Genomic DNA, 17695 nt, shown 5'->3' on the forward strand with positions numbered 1-17695 from the left:
GTTTATTAAAAACAAAAACTTACCATTTTCTGCAGAAATGGTAGCTCTGATTTAAATGAGAAAATTATATGGGACAGCAACCAGTTCTGCAAGTTTGCAACAAAAGCCATCTCTGCACAGTCCTGATTGGCTAGAACCAGTGATATCACAAAGCCACCACTCCTCCCCATACAAGCTGTGCTAAAAAAAATCTTGAAGTATGTAGGAGGCAAAAGACAAGTAAGTGAACCAGTATTCTAATTCTTGTTAGTTGCTTTCCAGATACAGTGGAACCTCGGATTACATACTGTCCTCCTTACGAATGCTTCAGGTAACAAGCTCCGCTAACTCGGAAGTAGATGCCCCTAGTTGTGAACTTTGCCCCGGGATGTGAGTGGAAGTCGCACGGCGGTGGCACGGCAGCAGCGGGAGGCCCCATTAGCGAAAGCGCACCTCATGTTAAGAATGGTTTCGGCTTAAGAACAGACCTCCGGAATGAATTAAGTTTGTAACCGGAGGTACCACTGTACGAGAGGAAATTGAACTGAACCTTGCAGAGAAACATGCATAGTGACACTTGTTTTTGGTACATCTGTATGCATCTAATTCTATTTCTGGACCGCTGCAAACCAAGTTTAAGGAAAGTTTAAGGTAATAGTTGCAGGATCCATTTCTGTTGCTTGTCAGATCACTGGAAATCTATGATTTTGGAATTATTATTATTAATATTATTAATAATATTCCGGTACATATTGAGAATATACCGGTACATATTGAGAAAGAATGACACCTAAATCAATAACCAGCACAAACCAATGCTACTTCAAAACTTACAGAATCCAGATAACAAGATATTGCTTTTGCCCAGTGTGTTTTCAACTTAGCTGGAACAAAGCTGCTTTTCCTGAAGCTATCCTTTTCAGGGCTGACTATTCAAGTGCTGCTGAAAATCAGAGACTGGACTGGGAACCTGTGGCCCTCCTTGACCATTGGGCATGCTGGCTGGGGCTAATAGGAGTTGAGCCCAACAACATCTGGGTGACTACAGGTTCTCCATCCCTGCCGTAAATGAACTCTGTGCATCTTTTCATTGAGGCAATGCTTTTAAAATGATTGTGCAAACAATATTTATTCTTTTTGTAGCATTCTATTTAACCAAGGGAAATTCATCATTAATGAGTACATTCAGAATGGTGTATGTTATCAAGATAGCCTCATACAACAAATACTGCAGTTCTTTTAAAGCAGCCAAATAGGAAAAGAAGTCATAACAGAGGATTACACAGAGTGAGAGCCTTTGTAAACATCCACCAAGCCTTGTGAATGCGGGATGAAAGGTCTATCAACAAAACAGTTGTTCTATCTATCACTTAATTGTCTCCTTAATATTACATCACTGTCACGTATTACAACTTCCCATCTTTTCAACATCAACATGTTGTTTTTTTTGTAACAGGAACCATATAAAACAGATAAGCTGCCCCCAATCCACTTTAATAAATACTTCAACATATGATCAGGGTAATTGAAACCTTATTCTTCTATACTGCTGAATACAAGTGGCACATTGCTTGCAAAACCTTCCAAGTTGGTGGTCTGGTAACTTGGCTTTATCAAGAAGTGCCAGCTTCCCATTCTTTCAATGCCTAATTAAATATGACCATGTTAATTTTCAATAGTAATTCTGAGTACAAAACCATAAAGATAGTTGTTTTGATTTAATTAACCCAGAATAAAGGATGTTATCTAAAGTCTGTGCCAGCACTGCTCCATATTTAAGAGTACAGTGTCCCTGGTTTTTCTAGAATGTGCACATTTAGAGTTTGAGTGAATTTTATATGTTGCATGCTGAAATACCATAACCATATTTGTGATAATACAACAAGCAATAACTGCACCCAAGGGCCATTTTTGGTAATTGTGTTGTTGTTTTCCTTGGGCTTGGATCTACAAAGGGCCCTTTTCCAAGTTTGTACAGAGAAGAAATATTCTGCTCGGTAGAGATTTCTGTGTTCTGAGGTTTTTTTAAAAGGCTCTGTTCTATACCTTTTCCTCTGCTTATTTATGTAAACTGGAACCTACTTAGAACAATTTTTGAGAGAGCAGCATGCTTCTGCACTCTGCATTATAATTCATGCCCATAAATCCATGCTGTATTTATTCTATGAAATCCAGGAGGTTACATCTGGCGCTTCAAGAGAAGTGCACATTTCTAAAAGATAACAGGACCAGCTCCATCATTAGGGGGAGTGAGGTGGCCACTTCAGGCAGCAGATTCTGTGGGACAGGGGGTGACAGTGACACGTTGGAGGCAGAGATGTGTAGGCTGTGTGATCCGTCCTACACTCCTTAAACGAGCCAATGTCCAATTGTCAATTCCATACATGGAAATAAGGGGGCCATCTCGTCCTTTACCTCAGGCAGCAAACTATCTCTGGCCAGCCCTGTCCACAAAGGAGCCTGCAGTGGAATAGGATAAGGACTGCACATCCCAACACAACAGCCACCCTAAACAAAATGGCAGACACCAACTGTGTTATCGGTTGCTCTCTGGGCGGAACATCTTCTTGAGGACTGCAACACAGGCAGGGGCAGAGCTGTGCTCCTCCTGTGAGCAGGCGGCATCCTGAGAGGTCGATATCAGCACCGGCTTGTTGAACAGCTCCCGAACCCCCTGACGGAACTTGGGATCCCAAACACTGTAGATGGCCACGTTCCAACAGCTGTTGGAAGTGAGGATCCAGAAGGCGTAAAAGGAGAACTTGCACCACTGGTAGCCCATTACTGACCCCACAACAAATACCGCAATGGGGAGGAAGGAAACGGAGAAAGCAAAAGTCAGAATGCCAATGGTCTTGGCAGCGGTAATGTCTGAGAAGGAGACCTGGTTGCTACCGCCCTGTGCCTCTTCTCCCAGTTGCTTCCGTTTCTTGCAGTATTGGTGGACGGCTGCAAAGGTGACGGCATTGATCGCAAAGGTCCCACTCAAAACTGAGAAATCAAAGACCGGGTACAGAAGCATGATATTCCAATGGGATTCAGGTGGCTTGTCTGTTGGAAAGGCATAGTTGCACATCTTGCTGCAGGCATTGTACTGGAAGGTGATATCAGGGCTGGAGAGCAAGGGCACCACTGCCAAACAGCAGCTCATGGCCCAAGAGGCCACAATGAGCCAAATAGTCCTGCGCTTGGTGATCACTGCTTTCCTGTGCAGAGGCTTCAGCACAGCTACACTCCTCTCAACTGAGAGCAGAAAGATGGTGCTGATCGAGACAAAGGTGCAGCCTGCAAAGATGGGCCCAGTGATGAAGCAGGCAGGCTTCTCATATTTATCCATCTCTGGTTCCATCCCCCAGGTCAACCTGTTCACCTCCCTGTAAACAGAGTAAGGCACAACGATGAGCCCCACTGCCAGGTCAGCTAGGGCCAAGGAGGCCTTCAGGTAGCCTTGAGAGGTTCTGAATTGCCTGACACGGAAGAAAACCAGGAGGCTCACCAGATTGCCGAGGCTGATGACCACCACCAGGAGGACCATGAGGAACAGCTTGCAGATGTCCCCAGCAGAGGCCTGGCTCCAGTCTGTGCAATTGGGGCTCCTGCCACTGCTGTTTCCCAACATTGACCAAGTTGTATTTCCTTCCTAAGACAAGCAGGGAGCTACAAAAGTTACAGGCTAAGGTTTCTTCACCTCTGAAATTCCATGGGAGGTGCTTCGCAGGGTGCTTTCTCCATAATGAATTTCCAGAAGCGGAGTTTGCAAGAAATAGCAGCACAAAGAATTTGAGTGGAAGTCCGGGTCAAACTGCAGCCTATTCACAAATGTAGAATAGACTGCTGTGCCCACAAAGATGTGAAGTGCAGATCCACACAGGAACAAGCTTGAGGTGCCAGTCAGGCTCCCACGCAATCTACTGTAACAAGTTCCTTCTCTCCCTCCCTCCCTCTCTAACACACACACAGGAGTCTAACTATAGTAGTGCATAGTTCACACAAGCAAAGAATTAGTCAAAGATCATCTGCAAATACTGTGATCTTGCATCACTTTGTTCAAAACACACCCGTTGATACTGCAATGTCACACAAACCCTCAGATTTTTGCAGAAGCATCTCTCAGGCACACCTTGCACGCGCCCGCACACAAATATAACAACAGACCCGTCACCAATCTTATATGAGAGCCCTTGAAGTATTCAGGTGGTTTTTGCCCTGGGATAATACTATGAGAAGTAGGTTACAGCTATCCGACAGACTATCGCCCCCTTCTCCCTCTCTTGAAGAGAACTTTCCGTGCCTAGACCTACTAGTGTTACAGCAGCCTCCAGCGTAGTAAAAGCAAGGAAAGGGCGAGTCTTAACGTTCCGCCATAGATTCACATGCTGGCAATTTCTCGCATCGGTGAGAAGTCTTTACGCGGATTATCTGCACAGTCTCCTCCTCAAAACAAAGCAAAGGAACAAAGCAATCCTCGGGCCCTTTCCTGGAGTTGCCATTCAGATGCGCTCCGAAGTGGCTCCGCTCTTCTGGAAGGAACGTGCGCTCGAAAAAACCAGCACAAACTGGGAGACCCATCAGCCTGTAAGGCTCTCTGTTCGCTCTCTCAAGCTTTGCGGCGCTGCGCGCAGCTCCGGGCTGTTTTCATCCTCTGCTTCTCCCCGCATCGCTAGCCCGACGGCCGCCTCAAAGTTCAAGGCACCCTTGGCCAGAGTCCCTGCCCCAACTCCTGCGGCGAAGAAGCGAAGTTCCCGAGGTTGCTCTAGAGACCGGCGAGACGCTTCCCGCGACAAACAGCCTCTCTTCTGCAACCCGAAAATGTGGTTACCCGAAACTCCATGCAACAGGTTCCTGGAGCTTCCAAAAAGGGGATGCTGCTGGAAACATTCGCCACGCGCCTCCAGATTGAATATGTCCACAACTCTCTGCTCTCCAGTCCTTCGGCTGCTCAGCCAAAACTAACCCACGCGCCTGAGTTTCCAAGTCTTCTTGCGTAGCTGCTTTTGGCGACGCCTCCAGCCTCCGGGGACTGGGTTACGGACGGCTCTTGCCCCATCGGGCGCTCCCTGCTTCTCTCACCTAAGCGAGCAAAAGGCGAGGGGCACTGCAGACTGGAGACGCGCGAAACAAGGCTGCCGAGATTCTGGGCGAGATTATTTGCAGTGCTGGGGGCGTTGCTCAGATTTCCCCCGCACTCGCCGGCTCCAGTTTGGGCAGAGGGGAATGGGTGTTGCTCCAGACATCAGGGTCAGTTTCTTCTGGGAGCGCGTGCGTGCGGGTGCTCCTAAGGGCGTGATCCACGTTGGCTGGCGGAACGCAATGTTGCGTTATGCAGCGCTGCGTCCCCGGAGACCACAGGGGCGTTGTGGAGGGTTGTCGCTCTCATCCTACGATCAATCACCGGTTTCCTTTTATTATTATTATTATTATTTTATTTCCCCGTAACAATTCGTTGGACAAAAGAAACCTCTCGAAGACCAGTCGAATGAAGAAGAAGAAGAAGAAGAGTTTGGATTTGATACCCCGCCTTTCACTCCCTTTAAGGAGTCTCAAGGGGGCTAACATTCTCCTTTCCCTTCCTCCCCCACAACAAACACTCTGTGAGGTGAGTGGGGCTGAGAGACTTCAAAGAAGTGTGACTGGCCCAAGGTCACCCAGCAGCTGCATGTGGAGGAGCGGAGACGCGAACCCCGTTCCCCAGATTACAAGACTACCGCTCTTAACCACTACACCACACTGAATGGGCGTTTTCCCTGCACCACTTTTTAATACAGGCCCAGTTCCATACACTCTCGAGATTTATTGCTAATGTTAAACCCCTTTTGTCTTAAACATTGCTATGTCTCTCCCTCCCTTCTCAAATTGCCCTTCAGTTGAGAACTTAAGAGACGCTTCTCCATACACAGTGGTCACGTCAGGGGGGTGGGGCGGAATAGAGGGACAGAATCGTAGAATCCTAGAGTTGGAAGAGACCCGAGGGTCATCAAGTTCAACCTCCTGTGATGCAGGAATCTCAGCTGAAGCATCCATGGCAGATGAGCCAAGGTGCACTTCTAGTGAGTACCTGTTTGTCCCATCCTCAGATTTCTAAGAAAAATTGATGATGTGGTGGCATCCCTGTGTCCAGCCTTCTCTTGGAAGGAGTCCTCTCTTTGAAGGGATGTCCTGCAAGTGTTGTCTTTGTCTGTTCTCATGTAGAAATTCACTGCAAGGTGAGTTGGTGGTTAACTGGACTTTATCTCCAATGTGGCCTGGGTGCCTGCATTGAATAGAATCCAACCTCTCCTGCCAGGCCACATCTTTAGGCAAAGGATCATAACTCAGTGGTAGAGCAGCTGCTTGACATACAGAATGTCCCAGGTTGAATTGCCAGCGTCTCCTGGTAGGAATGGGAGAACCCTCTGCCTGAAACACTGGGAAGCTGCTGGATAATCACCGCAGGTAATCCTGAGCTAGTGAGCCAGTGTAAGTCAGTTTCCAGTGTTCTCTGAGTCAGCTCTCCAGGAGCCAGCCTCCTGTGTCATAGCTGCTTCTCACAAAGGAGCCACCTGCCAGATATTTAGCTGATAACACATACATTACATCCCCCCATCTACCAGTAAAACATGAAATGAAAATATCCCTAGATGTTTACAGCAAGGAAGCAGATACAGGGCTAAATCATTGCTTTCTATTGTGCAACACAGTCCTCCCATCCTTTGGGTTTGAATTTCCTTCCATATATTGAATAGTTGTTGCTTTCACTTGCTGGTGCTTCTGGTCTACAAGCACGTTTTTACCTCTGACATGAAAAGTGGAGGTGTTTTGGGTGGGTGGGCATTTTCAGGGCAAGAGTGATGGGTGGGAGGGGTATATTTAACTTTTCCCCCAGATGCTAGTTTTGCTCCTAGTGAGGTAGCAAGAAAACTGCTTGCGTATTTGCAATTTGCAAAGTTAGGCAGGGTCTGGTATGATGTCAAATAGTTTAAACAAGCCAGAAATTCCCAGAATGATAACAGACACTTCATATTAAAACTAAAAGTTCTCACTGTTTTTCACATTTCTCAACCAACAGAAGCTGTTTCAGTAAAAGATTAGTCCTTGTCCTCATTATGTCTCTCAGAGAAGTCTATTCATCTCCTGATGGTTAAAATGTGTTAATGATCTGCAGATCCTTCACAAATCCTTCTCTTATAATATTGGCCGTCCAGACGTAAATAATCTCTCACAGTAAAAGATAAGTTGCTCACTTTAGATTTCCAACAGAACTTGGTTAAGTGATCATCTATCAAGTGTTTGTGAGTCCTCTCCAAATCCTTCAGAAACAGGAAGTGCAAGCCATCCATTTGGACAGAGAACAGCATGAACTTCAGAGTAACTGACAAGCATGAAATAATAATGTCACAGTACTTGGCATCATTTCATTCTGCCTAATTTTTTCACTCTATCCTTGGGGGCACCCTAAGGATGAAAAAGCCTGAGATTTATCCACTCTGCATTCCCAGCACTGCTATCAACCCTCACTGGAGCCTGAGAGAAGTGTAGTTGGTCTTGAATCAGGGATCTAGTGGTCTGGCTTTGGCCGGTCATCCTATTCACTGTGCGTTCATGATGGCTTTTGCTCATGCTGCAGCTGTACATGACCCGTTTTCCATATTGTTAGCACCTGCAAAAAGTGTTAGGGCAGTCACACTCTTTCATTTCCAATCAGTGCATATCCTGCTTAAGTCCTACAACTATTTATGCCTCAAATGTTCTGGTTTGTTTTTGAACCAGTTTCATTGCACTGTAGCCTCTCTAGATAGCAGTATTGTGATAGCAATGGAGAAGCACTGGACACCAGACTAAAGCAGAATAAGTCCTCCACTACTATTATTGTGGGAAGGCCATGTTGCAGAGTACACTGGCAATAAAATAGCAACCTGTGGGGGGGGGGGCACAGGGGTGCAAATAGGCACAGCTGGTGGGAAGAGCCATTTCTTACCTTCACTGTTGAAGGGGCAAAGTGTGAAAGCTTCCCTTCCCATGCCATGGTTTTGGGGGATCCTATACCAGCCATTTAAAAAACTAATTGCTATGTGAGTGACACGTCATGTCCTTAGACTGTCCTTTGCCTTTATGTAACCATAGCTTCCCACTTCCACAATACCATACAAACTGAGAAAAAGTCACCTGAAGAACAAGTATTTCACTCTTGTTTTACTGGAAGTCAAATATATGGGCTGTTTACATGGACATGCCTTAAAATAGTTCAGCTGCTGTCTTAAAAGATGTACAGACATAATTTTGGGTGGTGGTTTCTCCCTGTAACAGACCATTATCAAGGCTGGTATATATATAAAAAATAAATTCTCCCAAGATTGTTGATCCAGCCCTGCCAGGCCTAAAGTAACATCGGAATCCTAGAGCAGCCATGATGGAATGAAATGGATATAGTAGTGAAGGGCATGGGGGGAGGAAAATCCAACCTCCGAGAAAACAAGGAAAGCGCTTGTGAGTCAAAAGTGACTCCTTTGAGGTACTTCTTGGGAGGTGGAAATGCTAATCTCTGGGCACAGCTCCTTATGTCACAAAGGCTGCTAGTCCTACTCAGAGTAGACCCAAGGAAATTAATGAATATGACTAACTTAGGTCCCTTAATTTCAGTGGGTATATAATCTGAGCAAAACGTAACTGGTTACAACCCCTAGGCCTATTTCTGATCAACATAAGATGTAAATGTCCAGACGTCCAAGTACCGTACTTCCTATATATCTTTCCTGTTGTTTTGCTTTCTCCACCTTCCTTCCTTCCTTCCTTCCTTCCTTCCTTCCTTCCTTCCTTCCTTCCTTCCTCTTCTTCTAAAATAAAAATAAAAAAAAATTGGCAAATGAAGATTTTGGATTGTTCTTCCAACTGCTGTCATGTGTTGCTTTATGATGGTGTTTTCAGCCTTACTTAGGTTTCAAAATCTCTCACACAAAGACTATTCAAATAATTCTAGCTATGTTCTCCTTTAGTTCTATATTTGAAACAGGAAATGTTTGGCTATTGTTTTTGAAACAAGTGTGTGCCCAGGAGAGCTTCTCTACAAGACAGGTGGAATGGGTAGACTAGAAAAGGCAAGTTCGTCTGGCTATCTAGACATAAATTAATGGTTGGACATGTCCTTGCCATGGCCCCAATGGAAAAAATATCAGCTAGTGGGCATGGGATAGCTTCCCAGAATTCAGTGTGTTTTGAGGAAAAGATGGAAGGGAAATCTTAATGTAAACTATCCTGAAAGGTAGTGTGTGCGTTTAGGAAAGAAGCTGGTTAGCACAGAAGTTAGTACAGGATTATACTTGCAGCAGTCCTGCATTAAACCATCTTCCTAAACATACATTCTAATGAAAGTGAGATTTAGTCAGTAGTCAAAGGGCTCGTATCCATAGTACTTTTTAAAAGTGCCTAGTTTATTATTACAATTACCTCCCTCTGCTTATTTCAAACACAATGGCTTTTAACTGTGGGAGCTAAGCACCAGCTTGCGCAACCTGCTGTTCAAACCCACACCCACCCACTCACACTCCAGAGTCCTAATGAATCCAAATACACAGCCACAAAAAAAGCTTTTAATGGTGTTTGATGTTTTAAGGAGAAACTGGTAGCATTGTAGCACAAATGGGAGGAAGAAAAGATTGGAAGACATGTGGAACTGAAAACCACACCTACAACGCTGAGGACTTCTCCCAGAATTCATGCCATGCTGTTGGAAATACAGTACAGTGGTACCTCAGGTTACGAACTTAATTCGTTCCGGAGGTCCATTCTTAACCTCAAACCATTCTTAGCCTGAGGTGCGCTTTTGCTAATGGGGCCTCCCACTGCTGCCAGCACACAATTTCCGTTCTCATCCTGGGGCAAAGTTCTCAACCCGAGGTACTACTTCCAGGTTAGCGGAGTTGGTAACCTGAAGTGTTTGTAACCCAAAGTGTTTGTAATCTGAGGTACCACTGTATCTGAAATCAAACAAAATGATGCAATGGAGAGACCTGGTGGGGTTTTGTTCCAAAGAATCATAGCCTTTCCAGGATTAATGAAGCATAACATTACCACATGCCCTAAGATGCCCTAAGTTATTACACAGAATTTATGTGCTATAAGAGATGCACATGATATGGGTAGCTTAGGAAATTTTCAGAAGGCTGTGGTTTATCCTGTATCTTCAGCAAGTAAACTGAGGAAAAAAGCTCAACAATTTAGGGGTCTCCCGGCCTAAAAAAAAACCAACAACTTTTTTGAACTACAGCAACCCTAAGATAGATGGGTCTTTTGTTATTAACTGCAACAAGGGCTGCTCTGTAGATGGTTCTCTCTTGCATTTATACCTTGTGCTGGAAATTTGATTTAAAGAAAGCATATGCACCTGTCCATAATTAAATAATTAATAGTGCAATCCTATACTGAAGATCCATCAGCTGAGGGCCTATAGAAATCAGTGGAATGTCAACTATGCCCCCCACCATGACAGAAAAGTGGCTGAACGCTTCAGATTTGCTGACAAACCCATTCTGCTTCTGAAAATACACTGATGGATCAAGCAAGTATTTTCTACCCATGTGATTTTCCTCTCCAGGCCAAGTACACCTTGATTACAGTAGCTTAGCTTCCATGTCATGCAAAGCCATGGTTTGTTTTAAAGCGTGGCTTAATTGTGATGTGCCTCACCTCCCTTACCCCCAAATTGTGTTCTACTTGTTTGAAATAAACCACATGTGGTAAGCCAGTAATAAGACAAAGGACTTGTGCAGCAGAGCAGAAGGCATGTTCGTGATTAAGTCCAAGTCTGGCTTAGCAAGATATGCAAACAAGACATTCCATTGGCCTAGTAGCTGTGTGTCTCTGGTACTGGCATAATGTGAGAACATAGCTGTCAACCTTCCCTTTTTTGGTGGGAAATTCCCTTATTCCAGTGCCATTTCCCACTGCTTCCTGCTGCTATCCCAGATTATTAGATATCTGGGACAGGTGAGGCTGCTGATCCCTTATTTTCAAATCTGAAAGTTGACAGCTATGTGTGAGAATAGGATTGCTTACTCAGTTCACTAGGTCATATACATATTAGTTTATACAATCTTAGGTTGCCTCCAGATTACTCCATTATTCAGAATTCATCCTGATTCATTCATACAATTATTTGCAGAGAAGTTAAACTATGGTGGTTATTTACTGAGAATTCATTCTGATTTGTTAGGTGGGACTCTGCCAGGGAGGTTGCATCAAGCAATTGTTCTCCCATGTTTTCCAGTGTATATTCCTGTCATTTTCCTTATTGCAAAAAGTCTGGTTTGGAGGAGGGGCCTTGTGCAAGTGCACCAAATCAACTTTAATTGTGCAACCTCAGTTTGGCAGTATGTAACTGAATCCACTTGAAAATAACAACAATCGGGAAGTGCCATTATTGTGTGAGATTGCACAGCGGTAGAGTAGCAATACTCGTTCTGAGCCACACATAGTCCCCTTATCAATAAAACACATCTCACCTAGGAAAAAGTTGTGAAGTTCAGAATGGGTTGCAGGTGCCTTAAAAAAAATCTTCTTGCTGAATTCCTTGTAAATTGTTTTCTGTTTTAAAACCCATTTAAAACCCGCATGAGTCACACTTGTTCAACATTGTTCCACTCACAACCCCAACTCCCAGATGGAGCTGAACCCCCATATGTGAAATTATAGATCTGGTCTATGGTTTCCTATAATAACTTTATGAATCACTGCTATTCATGGCCTTGGAACCAAAGCACAACACTAATTCAGAAGCCAACCAATTACAGCACAATTTTTTAATATAAGAAATGCTGTGGCATTACAAAGAAAGCTGACTTCACTTCTGCCATAGCTTTTGTTATATGTTGTTCAATAAAAATTACCCGGGGTGATGAATGGCATGGTAAACCTTTACCGACTCCACCTGCAGGTAAGGGCTGATTCATACCTATGTAATGTCCCCATGAACAAACCTAGCCCCATGAAGCTCAAATATATATATGTTTAAAACAATGAATGGTGTTTAAGATTATGTGAGATGCTATTAAGGCTCAGCCTGTTGCTGCTTCCTAGGTCGTTGTTTCACTTATGAAAGTCATCCCATTGGACAATGAATTCATGCTGTGATGAGTTTGCCAACTACATCACAGAGAATCTTATTATTACTCAGAAAGAAAAGAAGACAAACAACTGCATTGTCGATTTGGAGTGAAAACGGAGAAGATTGCATGGGACACGGTAAGCAGTGACGTGCTACATCATTGAACTAGGACTAGGTGAGCACATCAGAAGTGTGTTGGCTGATCTAGAGCAACTGTGACACTGGAGGCAAAACATAGCCTCCATCATGGCAAGTAGCAAACTTATCCTATATGGTCAAAACAAATTTATTTATTTATTTATTTATTTTATTTATTTTGACTGCATCAGACCAACATGGCTACCTACCTGAATCTCTTATCCTACATGGATTTGTCTAATCTTCTTTTGAAGCCATCCAAGTTGGTGGCTGTCACTGCCTCCTATGAGATCAAATTCCATTGTATTTTCTTTCTATCTGTCCTGAAACTTCCATCCTGCTTGTGTCATTTTAGTCCATTCAATTCAATATTTGCTCCCTTTGGCTTTTGGTTCTGTTTCAACAATGATCACACATGTGCAGAAATAGACTGGGACCTCCTGGATGTAAAGCATTGCCACCACTGAGCTACAGTTTGCACTACTAAGGTCTTGTTGCCCTTGACAGAAACTCATATAAAGAGACCTTCCAGCTTTCCTTGCTTTTAAGAGCTTGCAATTCTCTGTTTCATTATTCAGACCCATAGCTTTGATTTCTCTATTATTCTATCCCCAGTTATTCAATTAGCAGGAAGACTTTTCCTTTGTGCTTCCAGTAGCAAAGAGAAAATAAATGGTATGCTCTGTATGAGGCATACACCACTTTTCTATAACATTAAAAGGAACAAAAAGCCAGTTGTTCTGAAGGTCTGTTAATGCAAGAGGACATCTCTTGCTAATGAAAAGCAGAAAGATGCAGTCCACTGAGTAGAATAAATCTGAGTCATCAACACTACTGGCTCTGGGTTTCTAGCAAAGGAGCGTTTAACGAACCAGTGCTTTTCTGTTTATGAGGTCATTTCCAAGACCTTGTGTTTGTATTGCATGCTTACTGCAACACCTTTATGGTCTTATCTGTAATATACAGAATTTCAGTACTAAATGCAATGGTCAATCAACCACACTATGTATGATAAGCTACTGTTTTATAACGGGTTTGCTATTGCAGAGGGCCTTCTTGGTAGTGGCGCCAGCCCTGTGGAATGCCCTCCCATCAGATGTCAAGGAAATAAACAACTATCTGACTTTTAGAAGACATCTGAAGCCAGTCCTGTTTAGGGAACTTTTTAATGTTTGATGTTTTTTCACTTCTTATTTTTATTAATAATATTCTGTTGGGGGCTGCCAAGAGTGACTGGGGAAACCCAGACAGATAGGTGGGGTATAATTAATTATTATTATTATTATTATTATTATTATTATTACCCATGCCTGATGCAAGGAATTTGGTCAAGCGGATGTCACCCAGTAAGGACTCCATAAAACCATCAAATAGCAAGGGAACTGAAGGGTCTGCTGTGCTTGGAATTAAGACTATGGAGGGCAAGTTCATCAATAGCATTCCTATACACCATGGAACCTCATGTAGCCAGAATTGCATAATCTGTGCACAAAATGGAGATATCAGAAAACATGGAGGAACCTTGAGGTTTGCAGAAGTCCCCCCCCCAAAAAAAAAACCTAATTGTGGCAGGGTAGAAACCCCAGAACAGGCAATGGAGGAGTGAGCATGCTCAGTGGCCATGGAATGCTAGCTGATGATGTGGAGGGACAGAAAAGAAGGCGAGAGGGGAATGGAATGAAGTAGGCTTGGAAAGGGTATGGCCATCTTAAACAGGAGCATGGGTGAACCATGCTCGGATCCAGCAAGCCAGGTTTGCAGCGATGCTGCTGGACTACAGCTACCATCATCCCTGATTATAGGCCGTGTTGGGTGGATTGATGGGTGTTGGAGTTCAACAGTATTTGGGGGTCCACAGGTTCCCCACACCTATCTTAAGAGTTGATCACCCATTATAATGAAAAGATTCTCAGTCTTTAAACTTCCAATGATAGATTTTAACCTTGTATTGTCTTCAGCATTCCAGAGAAGGTGATTCTACAAGAGGACAACTTGTTGCATTGCCCAACCATTTTTACAAGTGCTCCTCCATATCTAGCAAGCCTGTTTTGCTGTGAATATGAATCCATTGTCCGAAGCTCATTTCTTAATGTTTCTGGTTTTCTTTTCTGCAGTCTTTCAGATTTTTTCGGAGAAAAACAGTTATCATCATGCTATTCCCCGCCCCCATCTCAGTTAAATACCAACTGTAGATTCCACATTCCACACATTTTATCATTGCGATATAAGTTAAACAATCACATGGTTACTTTCTTTCCCCCTGACAGTCCCATGTCTGGTTTAAATCATCTGCGCACACTGTGCTGTTCTTGGCCACCAACTACTAGCTATCTCTCATGAACTCGACCTTGAGCATTAGCCAGAATGCTTACATAGAGGATAAAGTAGAGGTGCCAAAATAAAACAAAACAAAAATTCCTTCCAGTAGCACCTTAGAGACCAACTAAGTTTGTTACTTAGTTGGTCTCTAAGGTGCTATTGGAAGGAATTTGTTTGTTTGTTTGTTTGTTTGTTTGTTTGTTTGTTTGTTTGTTTGTTTCGACTATGGCAGACCAACACGGCTACCTACCTGTAAGTAGAGGTGCCATTTACGGTAGGTTGGGGGACCAGTAATGTAAGCTATGGAGGTGCTGAACTCAGAACCAGGCCATGACACTGAGCTTGATCCACAGTCTGTCAACCAGAAGCCCTCTGAATCACAAGCCCCAAAACTGGGAACACCTCCTGAGCCATAGTCTCCCAGAGGGGAGATTCTCCTCTCTATACCAGGGTCCTCATGCTCCCCAGTGCCTTCTTGCCAGTGATGGCAATGCACAAGGCAGGAGTTGGTGGCTATGGATCACAAGACTCAAGGCAGAGGACTGCCCCTTTAAAATGTTCCAATATTCAAGGTGGAGGCGGAGCCTGGGAATGGTAGTTGGCCCCAAAGGCCTCCAATGGTGTTCCTGGTCTTGTTGAAAGTAGGTTGTCTGCTTGGAACTATCCAAGGTCCTGTACACCAGCACGACCCTACAGTACTTGCTACAACAGACTAAATCTCTTTCAGGTATCCATTGTGGTTTGTGTGTTCCTGTTATGATCAAGACATTCATTCATTCAAAGAATTATGCTCTCACAAGGCAGTTTACAGAATGACTTTTTGTAAAACACTTTAATTTACGATACGATATCTTTATTGTCATTGTCCCATACAGAACAATGAAATTGAACTCAACAATTCAAAAGCAGCAAATCACAGTTGCTATCATTAATTTAAAGCTAGCAGCAACTACAAAGTTACCATGTTAGAATCTTAGCTACCATTAATAACCAAGCATAGATTAAGATAAAAATGTCTTCAGAGTTTCAAAAGGCCACCACTGAAAAGACCTGTCCCCTAGTAACAGCCAATGTAACAGCTCTTACCATCAGGCCAGTCTGATGCTGACCATAACAGGCAGGATCATATAGCTATAAGTATCCTTCAGATAATCCTGGTTCTACACAATTTACATCTTTAAAGGCCAAAGCCAGCACTTAATCTGGTTCTAAAAATAGGAAGCTGAATTGATACCATAGGATCTGAACACCTAACTCCAACAGGCACTCCGACTGCCACATTCTGTACTAATTGCAATTTCCAAATCCTGTTCAAGGGCAATCTATTGTACAGCACATTGCGTCAATCAAGACTGGATGTAGCCAAAGAATGTGCCACTGTTACTAGGCCCGCTTTCTCTGGAAAGGCTGTGGAACTAGCCAGAGGTGGTATAAAGCACTCCAAGTCGTTAGTGCCACATGAGCCTAGGACAAAATGTGGCATATCCCTGTATACATAGTGAGCACTGCCATGTCTGTTATCTGCATGGTGCATTTTGGTTTGCCAGTTCTGGGGAACTAAAAATCAATACCCTCTATTCCATGGCACAAAGCCAGTGCCTAACTATTGCAGAACTCCCCAGAAGTTGTGGACTATAAGTCCCAGCACTCCTGACCATTGGTGGCTGGGTCTGATGAGAGTTGTAGTCCACTGTGTCTGGAGTCATTCTGAGGACTATCATTGGCATAACCACTACAACAGGCTTTAATCAGCTGATTTGGCTAACTTCCCAGTGACTGAAGGGCTGATTAAGAAGAAGGCTATAAAGAGATAGAAAAAAACCCTTCTTCACAAACATGGACTTTCTCATACTTCTCTTGAGCTTATTAATAACACCAGCTGGTTGGTGTTTTTCTGCTAGGAAGAAAGTGGGGAGAGATAAAATCATCAAAGTAAGTATTTGTGATTTTTAACTTTCATGGCATGTTTTGGACACAGTTTGAATAAGTTGCATTCTGCATGCAAAAGGATTGTGATAAGCAGAAAGGTTGACTATAAACACTGCAAGGAAGTAATAAGGATATTAGGCAGGATTTTGGAGTATTCTTTATCTCCCACCTTTCCTGCAAGGAGTCCCAGGGGAAGCACACAGTTTTCCCTGTCCTTTTTTATCCTTACAACAACCCTGTGCTGTAGGGATGGCTAAGAGATAATGGCTGGCCCAAAGTTAATGAGTGAGATTCATGGCTAAGTGGGGATTTGAGCCTGAGTCCCCAAACCCTAGTCTGAAACCATAACCACCCTAACCTCCATCACACTGGACCTGTGGAGAATCATGTATATGTTTTTAAAGCAGGTAAATATTAGTGACTCTCTCGGTGTTGGTCTTCAGGAAAACCCTAAATACTTCTCTCCACATTGTACTTCATTGATTTTATGGTGCTGTGCTTCCATAATGGTTTTATCTTCCACTGTTATCTTAACATTGCTTATTTTGTTGTTAACTGTTTCAATAATTTTATATAGTATTGCATGGATCTTTTGATTAAAATCTATATGACTACACTGTGGCTGCATACATGCCACAAATTTAAGGTTCATCATTAAAGCATCACCCCAAAGAATCCTGGGAATCCTGGTAGTTTGTTAAAGATGCTGGGAATTGTAGCTCTGCGAGGGGTAAACTAAAGTTCCCAGAATTCTTTGGGAGAAGCCATGTGCTTTGAATATATGGTGCACATGCAGCCTGTATCAAACATTTACATGAACCCACCACAACCATCAATTGATATGTTTTAAAATGTTATATATAAAATACCAGAGGTGATTAACCTGTAGCCATCCAAGATGTTGTTGGACTACAACTCCCATCACCCCTGACCGCTTGCCATGTTGGCTGGGGATGATGGGAGTTGAAGTCTAACAACATCTGGAGAGTCATGCTTTGTACCATTTTCTGGTATCATTGTGGAGACTCTTGAGGGGTTCAGGTTGGAGGTCTTCCCTAGCCCTGTTACATGAGATTATGTAGCTTAGGTGCTAGGGATTGAATCTCAAACAAGGCATGTGCTCTGCTGCTAAGAGCCTTCTCCTCTGAGTGTGGCCTTGTGTGGGAATTGTTGTCCTGTGCTTATCTTTGACTACTATGAAGCTACCTAGATGCAATGAAGTAACCCAATGGATGAAATTAACAGCAAGTGTAT

General features: G+C 43.5%; 1 protein-coding gene across 1 annotated transcript; it reads right to left on the reverse strand.

Annotated features, from left to right (window-relative positions):
- Positions 1-1081: 1081 nt before the first annotated feature.
- Positions 1082-5373, reverse strand: LOC310847955 (trace amine-associated receptor 9-like). Its single transcript, XM_083746313.1, has one exon. The coding sequence runs from the start codon at positions 3596-3598 to the stop codon at positions 2516-2518; it is 1083 nt and encodes a 360-aa protein (XP_083602439.1). The 5' UTR covers positions 3599-5373; the 3' UTR covers positions 1082-2515.
- Between the last annotated feature and the right edge of the window lie 12322 nt (positions 5374-17695).

This window comes from Podarcis gaigeae (assembly GCF_964106915.1).
Source record: "Podarcis gaigeae genome assembly, chromosome: 6".
Lineage (NCBI taxonomy): Eukaryota > Metazoa > Chordata > Lepidosauria > Squamata > Lacertidae > Podarcis > Podarcis gaigeae.

Excerpts from the sequence above, each read along its gene's own strand:
- LOC310847955 (XM_083746313.1), bottom strand. The coding sequence starts at position 3,598 with ATGTTGGGAAACAGCAGTGGCAGGAGCCCCAATTGCACAGACTGGAGC.